The 19888-nt window shown below is 51.8% G+C and overlaps 1 protein-coding gene across 2 annotated transcripts in view; it reads right to left on the minus strand.

Moving 5' to 3' along the window:
* DENND5A (DENN domain containing 5A) overlaps window positions 1–19888 on the minus strand; it is an 89688-nt gene that overhangs the window by 47640 nt on the left and 22160 nt on the right. The window contains exons 2-4 of one of the 2 annotated variants that reach the window (XM_051966544.1): window positions 7187–7258; window positions 6271–6380; window positions 1404–2067 (exon numbers count right to left, since the gene is read on the minus strand). In XM_051966544.1, the coding sequence (XP_051822504.1) occupies window positions 1404–2067; window positions 6271–6380; window positions 7187–7258 (846 nt within the window). The remainder of the gene's footprint in view (window positions 1–1403; window positions 2068–6270; window positions 6381–7186; window positions 7259–19888) is intronic. The other variant, XM_051966545.1, reaches the window with a different exon arrangement.

Consider the following 19888-nt stretch of genomic DNA (forward strand, 5'->3'; position numbering starts at 1 on the left):
TATGTATTGAATTACTTGCTATCTAGAGGAGGAGAAAGGAGAAAGGGAGGGAGAAAAATGTGAAACACAAGGTTCTGTATGGGTGAATGTAGAAAACTTTTTTTGCATCTATTTTGAAAATAAAAAGCTATTACTTTAAAAAAAATAATTAAAAAACCAAAACCAAAACCAAATATGTGTTTTTGCCAGTCTGATTGTTGCCATTAATTAAATTAATTAATTCTTTAATTCTTGAAAAGGACCATGGACAGCAGGAGGGTGATGTCTTGACTTGTGAGTGATTAGGTTTTAGTGAAGCAAAACTGTGCAAAGTCATCTGCCTCAGTTTCTCCTGTGGAGCCATCTGGGCCCAGTGATAAGATATAGAATCAGGACCACTGGAGACGGCCCTGAGTGCAGTAGGAGACCTTTGCCTTTTTAAGCTACCTCAGGTCGTTAAAAAATGAGGCACAGGATGGAGTAGTCCAAAAAAAAAAATCAATCCGGGAAGGGAACACCTTCAGGATTGCTATTTGCCTTCATTCTGGGCCATCAGAACCCAAGCAATGATGAGGTGAGGCTGGAGCAGGGGCCTGGGGCCCGGGAGCACTGCTCTCGGGCCTTCATCCCCATGGGTGCTGTCTCATGCTGACTTCGTTTCAGAAAGTCTTAGTGGAAAGGCCTCAGGCACAGCTCTACCTCACTCAGCTCCGCTTCACCCTCATGCCGCCACATCCCCTTTCCGATGCCACTGGTCCTCTTGGTCCTCCTGGAGATCAAATTTAGGACCACAGACATTTGCTGACTGGGAAAGACCTCAGAGTCCATCTAGTCTAATTCCCTCTTTATAACATGGAGAAACTGAAGGCCAGAGAAGGGAAGCACCGAGTCCAAAGTGCTGAACCAGGAGCCGAAGGCAGACCTTTGGCCCCGAGGTCTAGAATACTTCTCACCCTCCCGCCGGCCTTCTGCTGGGCTCTCAGGGGCTCGGCTGCTGGTTAGCCCGGCGCTTTCTTTTCTCTTCACTTTAGCCAACAGATAAACCGGTCCCCTGCACCTCCCTCCACAGCCTATGAAAGGTCACACACGAGCCTGGCAGCCACGTCTGTCCCTTTCAGCCTATTTTCACCCAGGACGGGATGGAAGCCTAAGCCGACACCTCGCGCCCTCTGCCAACTGCAACCCATCTTTCCGGAGACAGCGAAGGGCAAAGGCCGCCCGAGGCTCTTCTCTAGCCCCGGGGCACAGCCACGCAGGGCCCACATCCTGGGGACGGCGGCCCCTCCCCCCACCCAGGGAGCGGTCCGGAGCCCCTCCCATCGGCAGAACCCCCCCCGCCCCTCCCCCGTCGGTGACGTCCGCCCCCCCCACGGTCTGCCACCCCCGGGTGGGGAAGGAGCGCGGGGAGGCGCGCGCGGACTTACGCTGGGAGTAGAGCAGGATCTGAAACTCCAGCAGGGCGCAGGTGAACAGCTGGAGCACGTTCTCCACCCCGAGCAGCTCGAAGACCTCGCGCACAGGGAAGTCGAACAGCGGCAGCTCGCTGGTGCTGGGCCTCTGGCAGATGATGGGCCCGTAGACGCCGGAGAACTTCAGGGACCTGCCCGGCGGGGGGAGGGGCACCTCGTAGAGGATGTTGTAGATGTAGCTCTCGAGGGGCAGCGGCGGGGGCTGGGGGGAGGTGACCGCCTGGTGCAGCTGCTCCAGGGCCCGCCGGCACGCCTTCATGAAGGACATGGGCGCGATGAGGCAGATGCACTTGGAGACGTAGAGCGTGTCCCGGCTGATGTCGTACGAGTTGAAGCGCTGCAGCTTGGAGCCGGGCGCGCCGTCGCAGCAGTCCTCGGGCCCGCCGCCCCCCTCGCGGCCGTTGGCGGAGGGGGCGTGCAGCACGTCGTACTCCGCGTTGTGCATGTGGTAGAGCGTCTGCATCGCGCTGCAGATCTGCTTGCTGGTCACCTCCTCGTAAAAGGTGAGGGCGAACCCGAATGTCCGGGAGCCGTCCTCCCGCGTGATGATGAAAGCGTGGAACTGGGGGCTCCTGGGGTCAGCCTGCGTCTTGAACGCCAGCCCTTTGGGCATGCACAACTGCAAAAGAGAAAGCCAGGGGTGAGGGGGAGGGCCGCGGGTCCCTCGCTGGCTGGCTCCGCCCCACCCAGGACGCAGCTCCCAAGGGAGCCGGGGGCTAACGGGAGCCCGCCCAGCAGAGCCGGCCGGGCTCCTGTGCCTGGCTTCTCACCGGCCCCCCCACGGTCTTCTGCGCTTTCTCCCGCCCTTTCTACCTAAGGCGGTCACATCGTTTGATCTCTCAGCCCCGGTATGCAAAGAAAAGATTCCGTAAGCCGGACATCCACAAGGAAGTGGGAATCGTGACAACAATTGCTGTGGTTGGAAATCCCAAAGTCAAAATGAGTGTGTTCCAAGACAATTATCTGCGAGCCTGTCTACAAAAATGAAAATAAGAAACTATCGGTGGGCCTGAAGCTTCAGGGGTTTAACGTCTCATGATCCAGAACCTTTTTGACATCAGCAGCAGGGAATTTTTCTAGATGTTTCCCAGAGATCTGGAGTCAATTTGCATGAGAATAGTACATGTGTATTCTATATTTAAAACGGGTTTATATGCATGGGTGCCTTGTGGGATGAGTGTATTAGACTAACAAACATTTATTAAGCATCAGCTAGGTGCAAGATCCTACGCTGGGCCCTGGAGGACAAAGAAAGATGTAGCGGAGAGCGAAAGAGAGGGGAATGAGACGTAACAGCAGCAACACAAAAAATGTATTAAGGGCAAAGAAGAGGTCTGAACAAAGTGTGCTAAGAAAGGAAGATGGAGGATTTTTACTGAATTATTACTGGGCCAGAGGAAAGAACAAACAGAGAAGCCTGTAAAGACTTATAAGAACTCGCCCGCAGAGGGAAGGAAGCAGAGCCAAGACAGTGACAATGATGTAAATGCAAAGAATGAAATGCTCCCCAAAATGACCCCCAAAAAGGGATACCAGATGACTCCTCTCCTGGTTCCTTTGCAGAGGTGGAGGCCCACAGATATGGAACTCGGCATAAAAAACCAGATTTTTTTTGTCAAAACATTGATAAGTTTTAAGGATTTTCTCTTATTCCTCAAATTTCTTTTTAAAAATTTTTCTTTGATAAGTGATAACTACAGATTAGGGGGAAGGAAATAAATCTAAATGATGTTAAAACAAAAATAAAAATCAAGTTTTAAAAAAAGAAACATGAGAAGAGCAAAAGAGCTGACTTTTGGCCCAAAGAACCACTGAATGTTTCAGGGAGGTAGTGGGGTTTAAGCTCCATGTGTCTGTGTATACACACCTAGGAATACCAATGGAGGAATGGGGGGTGGGGGGGAGGGGGAGGGTTTGGATCTGTGCACGTGAGCTAAACAAAGAGTCTGAGCCCGTGCTGGGCTCCAGGGCCCCGGGAGGGCCACTCGCCCCTTCCCTCCTAGGAGCTCACTTGCCAGGAATCCACATGCACCTAAGAGACACTGGGAGAGAGGCCACAGGCCCTCGGGGCGTCCCTGACAAGCAGAGAGCCTCTCCCCAGATCCAGCCTCAGGCAGCACAGCCTGGAGCAGCTTTCCCTGTGTCATCTTTCAGACTGAACTGATGCACCTGAGAAGCCCCTGCCTCCCCGCCCAAACCCAAAGCTCAAGGATGTAGGCAGCCAAAGCCCAGTCAGTACACATGTGGAACGGCTGGTTGTCACCCCACACCCTGATTATCCTCCCTAACTCCGCAGCCCTTCCATTAAACAATCCGACTTCTGGGGACTTGCCTCTTACCCCCCAGGCTTCCATAAACCCTCCTCTGCAGGGGGCCCTGAGAAGGGGGAGACCCACAGCTCACTACCTACGCTTCTCCCCAAACAGCCGTGGCTCCAGTGGAACAACAGTTGTTGAAGACGGGAGGGAAGGGAGTGCAGAAACCCCATCCCCCTCCTCTTGCCCCGCCAGAGGCTGGCAAATATCTGTTTCCCTCACGAGCTACAAAACGCTGCAAACAGATCACATGCGGGGAGGAGATGACATCCTCACACAGCCTTTGGAAGGGAGCAGTCAGGCGGAGGAAGGAACAGGCCAAAGCCAAAGGCCTGGGGCCATCCTGAGGGCAGCCCCTGATTTTGTCTTAAATTGTGTAAAAGCAAAAAGATAACAGACTCGGGAGGAGGAAAATGTGCCTCTCTTCTCTAGGAGAGGGACCTCGGGAAATGAGGAGCATCCCGACCCATGGCCGGCCCCTCCCCTTCTCAGGCCTACAAGGGCACAATTATGAGCCTGCTCAGGACCAGCACAGGCTGTTCTGGAAGCACAATGCCCGGAGTCAGGCTCTGTCCTTGACAGCCAAGAACTGGGCTATCCGGAGCCACTGTGCGTCCTGGTCAGTCACAGCCTTGGTGGATGGGAGACCCAGACTGCCCGGCCAGATCCCGGGGCAGACACCCCTACTCCGGCAGCTGCGTCTCCTCCACTGTGCGAAATGGAGCTTCTAGTCCCTTGCGTGGTCTGCCTCTCAGGGTATGTGAGGAACCAGAGTCACAACACAGAGGAAGGAGGTCTGCGACTTAAACTCTCAGAGAGCGGCCACAAAGAACCGGGAGGGGTCCTCCCAATTCTAGGAGCAACTCTCCCTCCGTTAGACCGCACTGCCTCTCATGCTTATTCAAACATGTGATGATGGTATTATATATCAGCCGTGAAAAGTCATCCAGAGTGTTGATAAGGCTAAGATTTCCATTTCAGCTGCTCTGTGATACACAAAAACACGGTGGGGAGGGGGGGGAATCTCCACATGATCTGACGTTCACATGACGCAGTCAGAAAACATTATCCTGGAGAAGATAGGAAGATCACAATCCCACCTCCAAAGGCTGGAAGAACCATCATTTGGAAGAGAATTGGGTGATTTCTGGTTAGCCCAGAGAGCAGCGCTGAGCCAAGAGAAATAGATGTGAAGCAAGAGTTTTGAAACTCAGGTCTATGACCTTTAAAAAAAAATTTAAGTAAGCGAATTTTAGTATCTTTTTTTCTTTTGCAATCCTGAGTATTTTGTTTTATGCATTTGGAAACATGTCTGAGAAGAGTTGATAAGCTTCACCAGACTGTCCAACAGATCCAGCACACAAAAAGCAAAAGAAAAATCCTGGTGTAAATACAAAGGCTGATTTCAGCTCAATAAGTGAAGGAATTTTCATAGGCTCATGGACTTGGGAAAAAGCTGGGAGGTCATCCAGTCCAAATTCCTTGCCTTTTACAGATGAGGAAACTGAGGCCAATAGAGGGGAAATGCCTTCCCCAAAGTCACAAGAGGGAGGGAGTCTGGCCAAGTGGCCAGATCCAGGAGTCTAACTTGGGGTCTGACCCCAAATCCAGCACTTTTCCCACTCCATCATGGTAGTGCTTCTTAAACTTTTCCCACTGACAACTCTTTTTCTCCCAAGAAATTTTTATGTGACCTCAAGTATATAGGTATATACAAATAAAACATGGCTCCTAATACATAGATAAAATATAGAATTCTGTGACCCACACATTCAGTTACAAGACCCCGTATGGGGGCACTAGGGTGCTACAGGAGGGAATGAGGAAGGAGCTCCAGTTATAAGGGAGTGACATCCCAGCAGTACAAGGGGATGCTGCAGAATGGACTTGTCACTGGGTAGGGGCTTGCACTAGCTAGCCTGTAAACTCACCTTGCACTCCTGGGAATCCATGCTAGACATTATTTCATCCTCCAGTGTTTGTGTCCTGCTCTGTTTCCCCCAGCCCCGCCCCCTCCACGAGTCTGTGAGCTACAGCAGAGCACAGAGGGATCGTCTCTGAAATCCGCATCTCCCCCAGGGCCTGCACCCAGCAGGCACTTGCTCCACGGGCATTTTGAAGCTGTCACTTGTTACTGTGCTCTGGTTCTGATCCAGACCTCTGACCGCAGCAGGGTGGAAAACTCCCACCACTGGTGCAGAGGAGCCAGGGCTCTGCTGGCTGTGGTCATGAAGGAGGAGGGCTTGCCCAGGAGATGTCACTGAGGTAAGCTCTGAACCCGGGCCCCGAACCACTGGGCCAAGCTACCTGCAATTGTTTGCAGGATGTATCTGGGTCAGCATGTGTCAGCCCTCAACAGATGTGGTCTGTGGTCACAGCGGCGCGGGGCGTCTGGCCGCTCAGGCCCTCCTCCTCCTCCTCCGATTACTACAACCAGCTCAGCTTTCGCTGTTCCCAGCCCGCAGCCTCGGCTCGCAGTGGCCCCAGCTCTCCAGGCTCGTACTCACCATTCCCACCGCATCTTGGTCAAAAGGATTCCATTCTACATTCTCAGGGTATCGGGCAAGAACCTTCGATTTGAATGTCCGTCTCAGGGGTGTCTGCTCAAAATTTTCTCCTGGGGGGAAAAAACAGACGGTGAAAAGTCTGGAAGAGCTCCTCCGGGGCTGCCAGGGGCCGAGGCGGGCCGCCGGCCAGACAGAGGAAGGCAGGCAGCAGGGTTAGTGGGCCAGCATCTAGCCAAGGAGAGCAGCGAGGTGATTAGGGCAGGAAGGAAGCGGAAACGGTTTAGCAGCGGTTATGTAGGACACTGCTATCTGTCTGTGCTTTTCTTTACAGTGGGAAGAGAAATACAAACCCAGTAGTTCTCATTCCCTTTTTTTTTGGTGTGGAGAGGGTAGGGGTGACAGAGGATGGTTATGAGAATGAAGGAAACTCAATCCCAGGGAAGGCAAGTCCTCAAAGCTGGTTCGTGTTTGTTTGGTATTGCGCTGGTGACAGGGCAAAACCATAAATTGCTTTGCATCCTAATGCAATCTGCATTTCTAACGGCTCCGAAAAGCACAAAGAGACAAAAAGGATACAAGAGTTACAGAAAAACAGATTTTTGGTGTGCTGTCTTTTTTTTAATAAGCAAATCAAATGAGGCGTCTGTCTTATCAGTTCAGAAACATGAAATCCCATGAATTCCTCTCTTGTCTCCCCTCCCCACTTGGGTTAGAGGCTTTTGAAACTTAAACATTATTAAGTAAATACAGAAACAGAAGGAAGAGCATTAGAGCACCCGCCACCTAGAGAGAGGCAGACTAACAGTTCCCAGAGGAGCTGGAAAGTTAGAAGGTCAAAGGGCACAAGACATCACAGAGAGCCCCCTACAAGAACCACCAGAAAGCTCTGGTCATTCTGGGCCGAGCTGGTGTTTACCTTCTGCTGTACTGGCAATGAAAGGGCTGCTGCCATCCCTGGCTTTAGAAGCCCGTATGTACTGGCATAAAGCTAGGCGACAAATGAAACAACAGAACGTTACAAGAGAATAGAGGGACGAGGGGTGACAGCCAAACACAGCCAGACCGCCGTCCAACTCCGGGCCAGCCACGTGGTTCCTAGGCCTCTCACCTCTCTGGGAAGGACCCAGCTCTCCCTCCCCATCCTGAACCCACAGGACGGACGCCCCATCCCGCTCTCACACGCGCCATCCACGGGGGAGGACTCGGCGGGTGGGGGGATCCCAAGAGCCCAGGGAAACCCGCAGATGCCCCAGCAAGGAGAGGACCCATGAGCCAGGAGCAGGAGCCGACAGGCAGGAAGCCAGGACTGGCCTAAGGAAGAGGCCCGGCCTCAGAGCGGAGTCGGGGACAGCCCTTCACGAGCTGCCCGCCGGCCTGACCTGGGAGGGCGAGAATTCTATGGGCCGGAGCCGCCATAGACCCCTGGAGGGATGCTGAGGAGGGGAAGAGCTTGCTTTCCCTGAACCCAACACTTGCCCTGCTTTCCTTTCTCCCTCCCGAGACCTCTGACAGGACAGAAGCGAAGGGCTCCATCGCTCCCTGTGACGCCCAGACCTCTGTCACGGACCAACTTCCAGAGCTCCAACTGCTTTTCTATTCTTCCCCTTCTGCTTGAGTTCTTCTGCAATCTCCCATTTCAGGAAATTTCATGCCTCAAAATAAACTTGGTAATCTTCACTGCAGAGGACAGGCAGAATGAGCACACAGCTGCAGACAGCTGGGGCAACAATGGTGCCAAATTACGGCAAGCCCAGAGCGGAATCAGCCGGGTCACGTGGCCCGAGAGCTCGGCCCGGGGCTTTCAGGAACCCCTGCAGCAGCCGCCCTGGGAGCCCCGTGTGCTTGGCCTTGGGGGGGTCTGGGGCATTTGGGAGAGTCCCGGGCAGCAGCACAGGCTCCTTCTCAGAACACGCATTTTAAATGGCTTCGGTTCTGAAAGAGTGTGTTATGTGCTCGGGTGCACACAGGCAAATATAGGCATCTGTGTGTGGAGAGACAGAGACAGAGAGAAGGAGAGCGAGACTGAGGAGAGAGATTAAGGACGCGCACATCCCTCTGCATCCCCAAACACATTACAGGTTGGGAGGAGGGGGAAAGCTTTCTCATAATTTCACTCTTTTTTCCAGAACCTAGCTCAATTTTTTTTAAAGACAATAAGAAATGCAGTTCTCTAAGTCAGTGAGCTGCTGAGCAGGTCCTGATCTGCACGGATAGGAGGAAGTTTCCTAACCACTGAAATCACAGTCCCCCCCCCCCCCAAATGCAAATGCTGCATCCTCCTGTGCACGGTCCCAGGAGCTCTGGGCATAGTGAGAGCAGAACAAAGTTTTGTTTCAAAACGACACAGGCATCCATCCTGATGCCCCCAAAGAGGCGACCCCAGTTTCCTTCCTCCCCAACATCACTGTCCAAAGGCCATGTGGAGGGACGGAGGAGGGGCCCAGTCCCCCCTTCTCTCCTCTCACTGCCCCTGCCTCTTCTTCCCCATGAGTCAAGGGAGAGCTGAGAGAGGGAGACGAATGGGTTTCTCCACTTGACCCAGAATGGAAGGCCTGAGGTCAACAGCCCACTAGAGAAATATTAAAGGCAGGAACAGGGGAAAAAGCATGTGGAAAGTGGGGGAAACCCAGAGTATATGAATCAAGGGAGCAGACGAAGAATCAGAACAATACCAGAAATAGGAGGGGGGTTAAGCTGGGTGTTTCCAAGGCCAAGTTGAGGAACACCAACTGAACTGGTTCCAGGAACTGCAAGAAGGAACTTGGACCTAAAGCTGAGTCGGCATACCTGGGCTCACCTAGTTACCCATGATGCTAAGAGACAGCCAAGGAGTACAATGGGACAGAATCGGGTCTAGAGTCAAAGACCTGAGTTCAAATCTAGCCTTAGATACTTACTAACTGCGTGACCCTGGGCAAGTCACTTCACACTATCTGCCTCAGTTTCCTCATTTGAAAAAGGACATAAATAGCATCCATTTCACAGAGCTGCTGTGAGAGTCAAATGAAATAACACAGGTAGAACCTTAGCAAGTTATATGTACAAAAACATGTTAATAATTGTTAATAATAATGATTATGTCAGTAGTGTGGGGGCTCCTTGTCCAAGACCACATTGTACAGATACCTCCTCTGGAGAAGGAGGTGCCAGCCCCTCCCTTTGTGCCCATGGAGGCTGTGCCACGTGCTCCCGCGGGTGTAAAGTCATCCCAGCTGGCCTAGCTCTCCACTGATAGGACGCAGCCTGTCACCGAAGAAAGAGCACTCTCGCTCAGAGACCATGTCACCATCACCCCCCATCTCACAGAGGAGGAAACCGAGGTGCAGAGGAGGGAAGCGATCTGGCCAAGATCGAGCAGCCAGTAAGTGGAACAACCCCGAGTCTGCGCTCCTCTCCGGACCCCATGCCTGGGCCTCCTGGCCCTGCCCCCCCCAACTTCTAGTACCCTGTGTGCCACCAGCTCACTATGGCCTTGGGCAAAGCAGCTGCCTTCTCTTGTCCTCCATTTCTCCCCTATGAGGAACATGGTCTGTCCCTCCTGAACGCCAAGATCTCTTGTGGCTCTGGCGAGCTTTGCCCCGTGTTCTTGAGGTTTCTCCAGTTCTAACATCTCATCCCCAAGGCCCCTCCCGGCTTCGACACATGCCGTCTGTGGGCCAGGCCCTGCCAGCTCCAGGTGTCCCAAGGCCCCTCCCAGCTAACAAGCTATTCCTGGGTGAGCCTCGGGTTGGGGAGAAGCAGACTCTCTTAGGAGGGTCTCCCCTCATCCAGGCAGGCTGAGACACAGCCAATCTACTACCCAGCTGCCACCTGGAAACGGAAAGGAGCAGAGGGAAGGACCTCTGAACCAGCCAGACTCGGGAGGGCCCAGAGATGCCTGCTGAGATGCCATGATACCTGATGCATCACACACACCTCCACCAGCGCTCAGGGAGGGAGGCGAAAACACCCTCAGAACGTGCAGAAATTTCTTATAAACTGTCAGAGTCAACAAGAAGAAACCTGATCTCCTTCGCTTAGGAGCCGGGTGCGTCTTGTAGCTGACACAGAACAGAGGAGTTTTATCCTAATTGGCAAACTGGAGTGTGTCCAGAGGAAAATGACCAGGACGGTGGAGAGCAGGCCAAACAAGGATCCCTGAGACAAAGGGCACGTGTCTATCCTGGAGAAGAAAAGACTTAGAAGTAACATGACCCCTGGCTAAGTCTTTTTTTTATGAAGGCCTATCAGGCTGAAGAGAAACTCTTCCGGTCCTGCTCTGTTCTGGAGGGTCAGCAGATTTCAACTCAATTAATGGGGAAAAGTTCATAACAATGAGAGCTGCCCAAAAATGGAACGGGCGGTTTCAAGAGCCAGTGGGTTACTAGGCGTCTTGTTATCACCTGGGCGAAGCGACACAAGGACAAAGAGTCCGAGAAGCCGGGACAAAGCCCTTGGGGGCGGGCTCAGGAAGAAGGGCAGCGAGGAAGGAGGTCCAGTACCTGAGAGCTTCCTCCTGGGACTCACCAGTTTTGTGAAACTGACATGAAGCTCTGCTTCTGCCCTGAGAAAGGTCTGTCACAATTATCAGTAAACCTGAGGAAAAGGTCCGATGGCCCTGCTCTCGTTACAACTCCATGAATTCCCCATCACTAAAGATCTTCCACGTGGAAGGTGAATGGATCTTCTCGTCATAGCATAGAAGGACAGCCTGTCCAGTAAATAGTGGATTGCATGTCATTTAGCTCTAACATTCTGGGATGGAAATAAATGTTCCTGTACCTAACTCTCAGGCCGCCATAACTCAGGACATTAAAGTAAATGGAACTGCAAACAGTAAAAGCAATTTCTTTATCTCTGTTCCTCATTTAGAAGGTTAACCAGTTTGTGGCCCCAACAGACCCCTCTCTGGGAATCCCTGGGATTTCTAGACTTAACTGAAAGTTCTCTCCTCAAACCCACAGATCCTTACTCTAAATTCAACTCAAGGACAGAATAACTGTGGGGGTGTCCTGACTCATCTCCTACAGTGGGATTTACATAATTGTGTTTTCTTCATGGGAATCACGCTCTACTTCTGCCACTGGAATCCCTCTCAGGAGGAAATCCAAGGAGGAGAGAGGGGTGGAAAGGGCATTCATAACTAATCACCTTCGGCCTTGGACCGATTGAAGGGCATTCATAGCTAACCACCTTCAGTCCAAGACAGCCTGATAACAAGTCAAGTCTGTCACACCATGCCCTACAAAACCAAAGTCACACCGACTGAGCGGAGTAAGGGACCACCCCAGCAGATGGTGAAGATTTATCTGTAGGTGTCCATAAATAGGCTTCAAAGACAGCAGCATAGACACAAGCAGTGGTCCCTGTTCCCCCTGGTTTTGCCATTGACTCAGGTCATTGCTGCTCCCCCATCTCTCTGGTTGGGGTGAAAGAGCATCTGTCAAGGCTTTGTAGAAATGACAAGTCAGTTTTCCTCCACAGTCTAAGTTCTATGAGGAAAGAAACTCCTTTATTTTCATCTTTGTAACCCCAGTGGTTAGCACAGTGCTCAATAGCCAACACTCAACAAATACCCACTGAACTGAAATGAATTCTCCTCCTCAAAAGGTTGGGAAATCTCTGGAATTCCTTTAAATAATTTACAAGCCTCTTCACACTGTTCTCTATTTCTTGAGCATTATTTAGAATGCTATAGAAATGGTGTCATAGTTTAAAAACATTAAAAACAGGAATAATAATTTCCTATTTTGTGGAAACACTTAAAACACTACACATTGTGAAGAGGTGCTGCTGCTGCTGCTCATGAAGAATATCATGGTACTAACAGGAAAAGGGCTGCATTTGAATTCCAAAGATTGGGGTTCAAGTCCTAAGACAGCCTCTGTGATCTTAACTGTCCTCATCTATAAGATGAAGCAAATGACAACTGGCCTACATCCCTTATAGAGCTATCGTGAGGGCAACATCTGAAACTCCATCTACTTGAAATAAAGTTCTCACTACAATTTGTACAGTGCTTTGTTTTTAACCAAACATTTTTATACCTATTATCTGTTCTGATGTTAGCAGCTCAAGTTTCTGGATTTCAGGGTTTCCTCAGAAACACCCTGTGACTCAAACTGAGATCTGCATTATCCCCATTTCACAGATCAAGAAACTGAGTTTCAGAGAAGAGAAGGAACCTGGTCAAGGATAATAAGATTGTCAAGTTAGTGATTGCTGAATCTCTCTGGGATCTCTCCTCAATTTAGATTCTTTACCTGCAGTCTATGAACTTGATTTTGTCATCTTTCAATACATGTATTTCAACTGTCATCCTATGGGTTTTATTTAAAGCCAGGATTCTGAGAAGGGGCGTCTCCTGAGGCTCCCCCAAACACTTGCAGAGAGGGAAGCAGACCCAGGGTGACAGGAGAAGGCTCGCACAGGCCACACAGCTGCTTGTTTCACCCCGCTCGGCCCTCATGCAGGATGAGGCCCAAATCAGCACCTCTGAAACTGCACTGGAAATGGTAACATCCTGGAAGCTCCCTGAGAGCAGGGCTGGCTGCTTTCCCTCACTACATCTCCAGCACGTTCAACCAGCACTAAATAAACGCCTGTGGGAAAGAACGGACACACAGCAGCAGCAGCCACAGCTGGTCCAGAGCATGAGCCCCAGACAGAAGCTTCCAGGCCTCTGGCCACAAAGGGCCCCCTCAGATAACAAGAGCAGCCCTGAAAAGACACCTGGCTTCCAGAGCCCTCCTCTGGCCTCCGGCCCCAGGGCTCATTGTCTTCCCCAGAGCCCCCCACACTAAGACTTAACCAGCCTCCACCCTCCCCATAGCCCCACCTGTCCAAAGAGGGCCTCACACCTCATGCTTCAGAGGGACTCGGGACTCCACTTAACAAAGCACAAGTGAATTCGGAGGCCTCAGGTCGGGGCAGTCGGTGAGCGCAGCCAGGGGCTCCATCTGTCTCGATGAGCGCGCCCCCGGTGTCAGGTCAACATCAGGCTCTCAAAACTAGGGGCCCACGGACATGGCTTTTTTCGTCCCAGACAAGTTGCTGTAAGGGCTGGAGCAGCTGCGGCCACAGTGGCCGTGAGCCAACGGGACAAGTGCAGCCCCCTCTTTCCCTACCTTCTCCGCGCTCTGGAGCCCTGGGGATCGGGGCAGGGCGGAAGGAAAGTTGGGCCCCCCTTCCTCTAAGGCATGAGCCCCACAGGTGCCTCCGTTCTTTATACGGCTTTAGGGGAAATCACAGGAGATGACCCAAGCCAGTGGCGGGATAGACTGGGCAGGGGACACCCTCGTGTCCTGGGGAGCCCTCGCTAACATTCACACACACTGTCTCGCTCATTCGGCCTCACAACCACCCGGGAGGTAGGGGCTCCTAGCGGGGCCCCCCTTGTAGAAGAGGAAGCTCCGACAGAGTGACGTTGCCCAGGACGACACAGCCAGTAAGGGTCTGAGGCCATGACGCTTGACCCAGAGCTGCCCGCTGAACTGCCCAGCTGCCCCTGAAGAAGGAACTGGCCCAGTCCTTCCTAGGCCCCTTGTCTTGCTCAGGGACACAGGAGAAAGAGCCCCTCCTCTCCCCCCGCCTCGGGCTGGAGTTCTGCCCCACAGGGTCCAAAGCATTGTGCTGGGCCTTCCAGGAGGGCAGCGTGCAGGAGATTCCACAGAACTTGCAGCCCCCTGCGGGTAACAGCGCAGGCTAGTTTACAGCAGCCCCTTGGGGAGGCCCAGAGCTAAGGGCAAAAGGAGGGAAAGGTCAGTAGTGGTAAGGACAGAGGCATCCAGGAAGGCTTCCTGTAGGAGGCGGGAATGCAGCTGGACTTGAAAGAATGGGGACAGATATGATGGGGGAAAGCAGGAGAGAGGGTATTTCAGGAAGAGAAGGCAGTGGGAGGAAAGTGGGGGGACAGCAATCCCAAGCGTGTCCCAGAGACAGGGGTTGTCTAGTTCAGCCGGAGCAGTCAGAGGAAGGAACACGAGAGAGTAGGAGGAAGGCAGAAGGGGCACTGGCCACCAGCACGCCCAGGGACGGGAGCCACTCAAGGCTTCGGGGCAGAGCCAGCCACAACAGGTGTATTATATGGAAGCTGGCGGGGGAGGGGGAGACCCTGGGGCACCCTGCACCCTGTGGTAAAAGCCACCCGGCAGGGTCCAGGGTCTGAGGCAGGAGCCCGAGGAGGGCCAGAGCTGAGCAGCCTGGCTCAGGAGAGAGAATAAGAAGGGCCTGGGCCCAGGAGGGGAGGTCAGTAGGGAGAGGCAAGTGGAAGCCTGAACCAGGCTTTCTTCAGGGGACCGGGGGGCCTAGACAACCAACCACAAAAACTCCTGGCCCCAGTCTGATGCCTTTAAAAACCCATCCTTTCTATCAATAACCACCACAAAATACTCACAAAGGGAGTGGGAAAATTAACTGACAGGAAGCAACTTGCTAGGGCCCAGGAGGGGGCCTCTTCCTTCCCGGGTGCCCTCATTCTACCGCCATATGTAATCTGTTGGCAGGTGACCCGTGCGTCAGTCCCAAGAGTCTTGGAAAACCAGCAGCATTCTTTGGGGCAAACTGGCCACAAGTCAGACCAGCTCATCCTTTATTTATCAACCACAGTTAAGAAAGAAAGGTCAGCTTGCTATGAGGAAAGAGAAGGCCTCCAGGGAAAAAAGAAGTAAACCAGCTTCAGAATTCATTTCAGAATGGCTTCAGGAGGCCATTTCTCCCCTCTGGTACTCTGTTTGCCCATCTGTGAAATGGGTAGATGCTTTCTCTGTCTCTGCCAGCTCTGGTATTTTATGGCCCTCGTGTCTCAAATATTCCATAGCCCTGAAAGAATCCACTCTAGTCTATGAAGGAGCCGTCCCAGTCTACTTGGGATGTAGCTCTAGCTCCTGAGCAGTCACTACCTTTCACTTAACAACAGGCAAGCTGAAGCAAAGAGGCACACCACTATACACTGTGACTTAGTGAACAGAGAATCCGGAAGGTCTGAGTTCAAATCCTGCCTCAGATCCTTATTGTTTATGTAACCTTGAAAAAGCTCCTTGACCTCCCTCAGACTCCTAGGTAAAATGAGAGATAATAACCCCTATCTCAATGGGTTCCTGTGAAGATCAAAAACAGCGACCTCAATTATACACTATATAAATGCTAGCTATTATAACCCTTCAATCTCAAGGCTCTCCACTTTCGTCCCAAATCCCTTTTCCTCTCCTTTATGTATCATCCTCCATACACACTTCCAGGAGCCAAAATTAACACAAGGAAAGCTATGGGGAATGCTTCTCACTCAGCCAAACTATCAATAGGAGAGGATCCCTTAAGAAGATCCCAAAAAGAACAGGAAAAGGTCTCAAAGCTATGCCATACAAGGTACTGAGGATGTGCAGCCTGGAGAAGCACCAGAGGACTATGATAAATGTCTTCAAGCGACCGAAGGCAGACCAACAAGGATCTTGGGCAAGCAGAACAACTTAGAAAGTGACATGTTGAACTGATATTTAAAAAGAAAAACTAACTATACGGCATTCAGTTCCTCATACAAATCTCTTTTTCTCTGTCCTACTAGGTATTTAGAAATGCTCATTTTATTTGGTGTTCATTTCAAAATAAAAATAATCCTAAAAACAACTAATGTCTTTGGGTATTTGAAGGGTCTCCAACAGTGGAAGTTACAGAGAGGCAAATTCTGGCATGATATCATGGGCTTCCTTGGAAGTGGTTAGGGTCCTTTGCTGCTTGGAGGTCTGTAAGTGAAGGCTGGATGGCCACTGGGTGGGGATGCTCTAGGATTAGCAGCTTCTTGATCAGGTATAAGGTGGCCTAAGAGTGTCCAGCTGTCTAAGACACTCTTTGGGACACAAAAGAGTAAAGTCTCTATGGCCATTATAAAGGGTAAAGTTTCTATATGTTAGAAGTGTCTCTTTAAAAAATTTTTTAATAGGTTGGGTTTTTGAGTTTTTTGCTTAAAGTTTTAGATTCATTATAGATTACTTTTTTAAATTATAGTCTGAAATCTATAAAAGATTGACAGTAATTTAAGCTTTTATAATCTGGATTTGGTCTAGAGACAGATATTATAGTAAAAAGAGCAATGAGTTTAGAGGGAAACTGGCTCTGCCACAAGTAAGTGCTTTCTGGGCTTCAGTTGGCTCCACTTTTAAAATAAAGGGTCTGCATTTAAATGCTCTTTAGCCCCTTTCCCCACCCTCACCACGTTGGGCCTCTATCGCTCTGGTTTTCCCACCGCCCCAACCAGCCACCCCTGGAGCACAAAGAGCCGAGCTCTATGCTGAAGGGGGAGAGCCTCAGGCTGGATGGACGGCCATTCTACAACGTCCAATCCCATTTTCATTGGGTTGAATGTAAAGAAAAACTTCCCTCAGGTGCCCAGTGCCGAGAGTCTAAAGCAGCTGGAAAGTGGAATCCCACCTCGGCAGGCTTTTAAGGACTGCTTTCTAGCAGCTTTCTATTTCTATACTTGGCTGAGCTCCGTGTGGCCTGCCTAAAAGCCGGGGATGGACCTCCCAGCTCCTTCTTAAAGCCCCAGTGTCAGCTGGGAGTCTTCTTTTTTTAAGACATGGCAGTTAACCAGGGCAAATCACTTCCTGAGGAAACTTAATATAGGAAAGTGGTTCCACAAGATCAGATTCATAGCGAGAAAGAAGCTCCGAGATTGTCTGGGCCAACCATCTCTTTTACAAAGGGGTAAACAGAGGCAAAGACAGCTGCGGCCAGAGGTCACCCACATAATGGACAGCAGGGCCAGGGCGGCTGATTCCGAGGGCTCTGAATCCAGCATTCTTTCTACTGCGTTTTAAAATTCCTTAGGAAAAACAGGAAAAAACCATCTCTCGCACCTTTGACAAAGCAGAGATATTATTCATCATAAGAATTTTTCTCACCACAGCAGCAACGCTTACAAAGCAGGATGAACTAAATTCTATGTAATTAGCACTTAGCAAGTCCCCACTACGGGCCGGGCACTGCGCCGGCTCCGGGGACACAAAGACAAGGAGCGTTCGTTCTACGGAGGGAAAATCCCGTTCCCAACTCTGTGTGATGCTGGGGGAGGGGCAGGCCAGCAAGGCCTGGGGAGGGGGCCCTGCACTACGGGGGCTGGGGCATCCCAAGCACGGCCATGAAGGGGAGGGGTCCCAGGCGGGGGCGCCGTCCAAGCAGAGGCCCAACAGGCCGGCCGGGCTGGAATGGAGAATGCTTGCGTGAGAGGCTACAAACGCTGTCCCAAGCGGAGTTTGCACTTCATCTCAGAGGCAAAAGGGAACCAGGAAGCTGCTGGAACAAGGGACCCCGTGATCTGCTACTCGCTGAGTGAGAGATGGGCGAGGGACAGAGGGGGAGAGGGGGGGAAGGGGTCGCAAAAGTGGGGAGACCCACTCGGAGGCAGGGCAAGGGACCAGCTGAACAAGGAGGGAGCACCGACCCAGGAAGGAACCCAACGGGCCAGAGGTTGTAGGGCAGAATCCACAGCGCTAACGGGGACAGTCTGTACAGATGTGTGCGTGTGAGCATGTGCACACACAGACACACACAGAGACATACACAGACACACACACACACACACACACACACACACACACACACACACTCCCCCACAGGCTGCCAAGGACCCGAGTGCTCACTCACAGTGTTTTACTAAAGGGCCACGTCCCAGGCCCGAGGACTGAGAGCTGAAACAAGCCTTCCAGGACCATCTCACCAAGCGCTGCCTTTTATTGAGAAGAGCAAGGTGCCAAGAGGGGCAGAGCGGCCTCCGGCCACAGAGACTCCGGCCCAGCTCGGACCGAGGCCTCCGAGTCCGGGGCTCCTTCTGTTTCAGAACCGAGTTCGAAGGGCGGGACACAGGCCCCACACACCTGCCGGACTTAGTGTTCACAGAAACCCCCTCACTAACCAAACCACGACTGTGACAGCGCCTATTTCTCCCCCCTCCCCAAACGAGTCGGGATCCCGTTTCCACCACAGGCCTCGCCTGCCATCTGCAGAAACCTCATTTTTTCCAAACACGGAGGGACGTTAAAAGTGAGCAAGGCCCCTGCCCTCGGGGAGCTCGGCTCACCCACCCACTCGGTCAGACCGGCGTCCCCCGTCCTGGACAAAGGCGGCTTCCCAAGCAGCCAGGGCAGGAGGGCCATCGACCCACAGCCTCTGGGAGTGTGAAAGGGCACGGAGTGTCCAAGGGGCCAGATGTCCCAAACACTCCCAGTCCAAACCCTCTCATTTCAAAACTTTAGAAAAATCCCCCTTTCTCCCCAGTTCAGGAGACTGTTCAAGGGCACTGTGGGGCCTTTTGTGACCGGCCTCCCCCGTCTCAGACTGGTTCTCCGACACTGTCACTGGGGCCCTGCTCAGAACCTTTCCAGCTCAGTCCCAGTGAGCACCGAGTTTGGGCTCTGCTCACACAGACATCAAGGCCCGAGGCTGACTGGGAAGCCATGATCAGAGAACATTAAACCCTCCAAGAACACCAATTCTGCTCCGGGGTTTGGGATCAGTAGCTCCCGAATATCATATTCCTTCCCCAACTTGTCGACCCAAAGGCAGGGTTTGGAGAAGTTACAGAAAAGGAAAATAACCAAAAAAAAAAAAAAAAAAAAAAAAAAAGACTACTTCACTGGCAAGGAAGTCTAATGGACAGAGGCATCCTATCAGTTTATGGCGCCCACTTCAATTGTTCTAAAGTCACAAAGTGAACCTTGTACCATAAGGACTCCACCTTCCATCTTCCAAAAGATCCTGCAGACCCGGAGGAGCCCATTTTACTTCCGTGTCCTCCACGCCAGCCTCACACACTTACTAGGGTCCCTGAGCAAGCCACCTAACCTGTTGTCTCCGTTTCTTCTTCTTTCAAGACGACCATGATTACAGCACGCGATTGTTCTGAGGACCAATAAAACGTAGTTTGCAAAGTATTTCAGCACAGTGCCCGGCACCTAACGGGCTTGACAGAAGTTTACTGAATGAATGTAAAGCTGAATTCCCTTCTCCTAAATAACGCAAGACACCAGGCCCACACAACAAGCCAGCTTCTCATGTTTCTGTGAGGGCATAAGGGGAAAATGTATAACTATCATCACTCCCATTTTACAGATGATGAAACAGACTCAGAGAAGGGACGAGATTTGTATAAGAGCACAAATTTGAACCCAGGTTTCCCGATTCCAAATCCCCTTCTCTTCACACTATGTCATGTACTCCAAGCCTCAAACGCAGTGCTTTTCCATCATCCAGCAGGCCATGGACACAGCAGGTGAGAAAGGCAGCATGGGGAAGGTTCAGGTAAATGTGCCAGGGCAGTGAAGTCAGAGGGCAGTTAAAAGCAGAGAGAGAAGGGGCTCCGGCCTCCACACACAGAACCCAGTCCCAGGGAACTACAAAAACAGGAGCCTGCGTGGGAATGCCGTCCCCTCGGCTATCCATAGAGACGTCCACTCACAGAGAGGTCTCAGCTACTGCACAACAGGAGCTCGGCCACTCTCACGTGGCTAGCTGAGGTCGCCCCTCCAGGCCTGGTACTAAGAAGCTCTGAAGACTGTCAGAGGGGGCAAAGCACAGTCAGTGATCTCGAGATAAGGACTTTAGACCTGGGATCCAAAACGACTTCCAGCCATGGCACCTCAGGCAA

This window comes from Antechinus flavipes, chromosome 6 (genome assembly GCF_016432865.1).
Source record: "Antechinus flavipes isolate AdamAnt ecotype Samford, QLD, Australia chromosome 6, AdamAnt_v2, whole genome shotgun sequence".
Classification (NCBI taxonomy): Eukaryota; Metazoa; Chordata; class Mammalia; order Dasyuromorphia; family Dasyuridae; genus Antechinus; species Antechinus flavipes.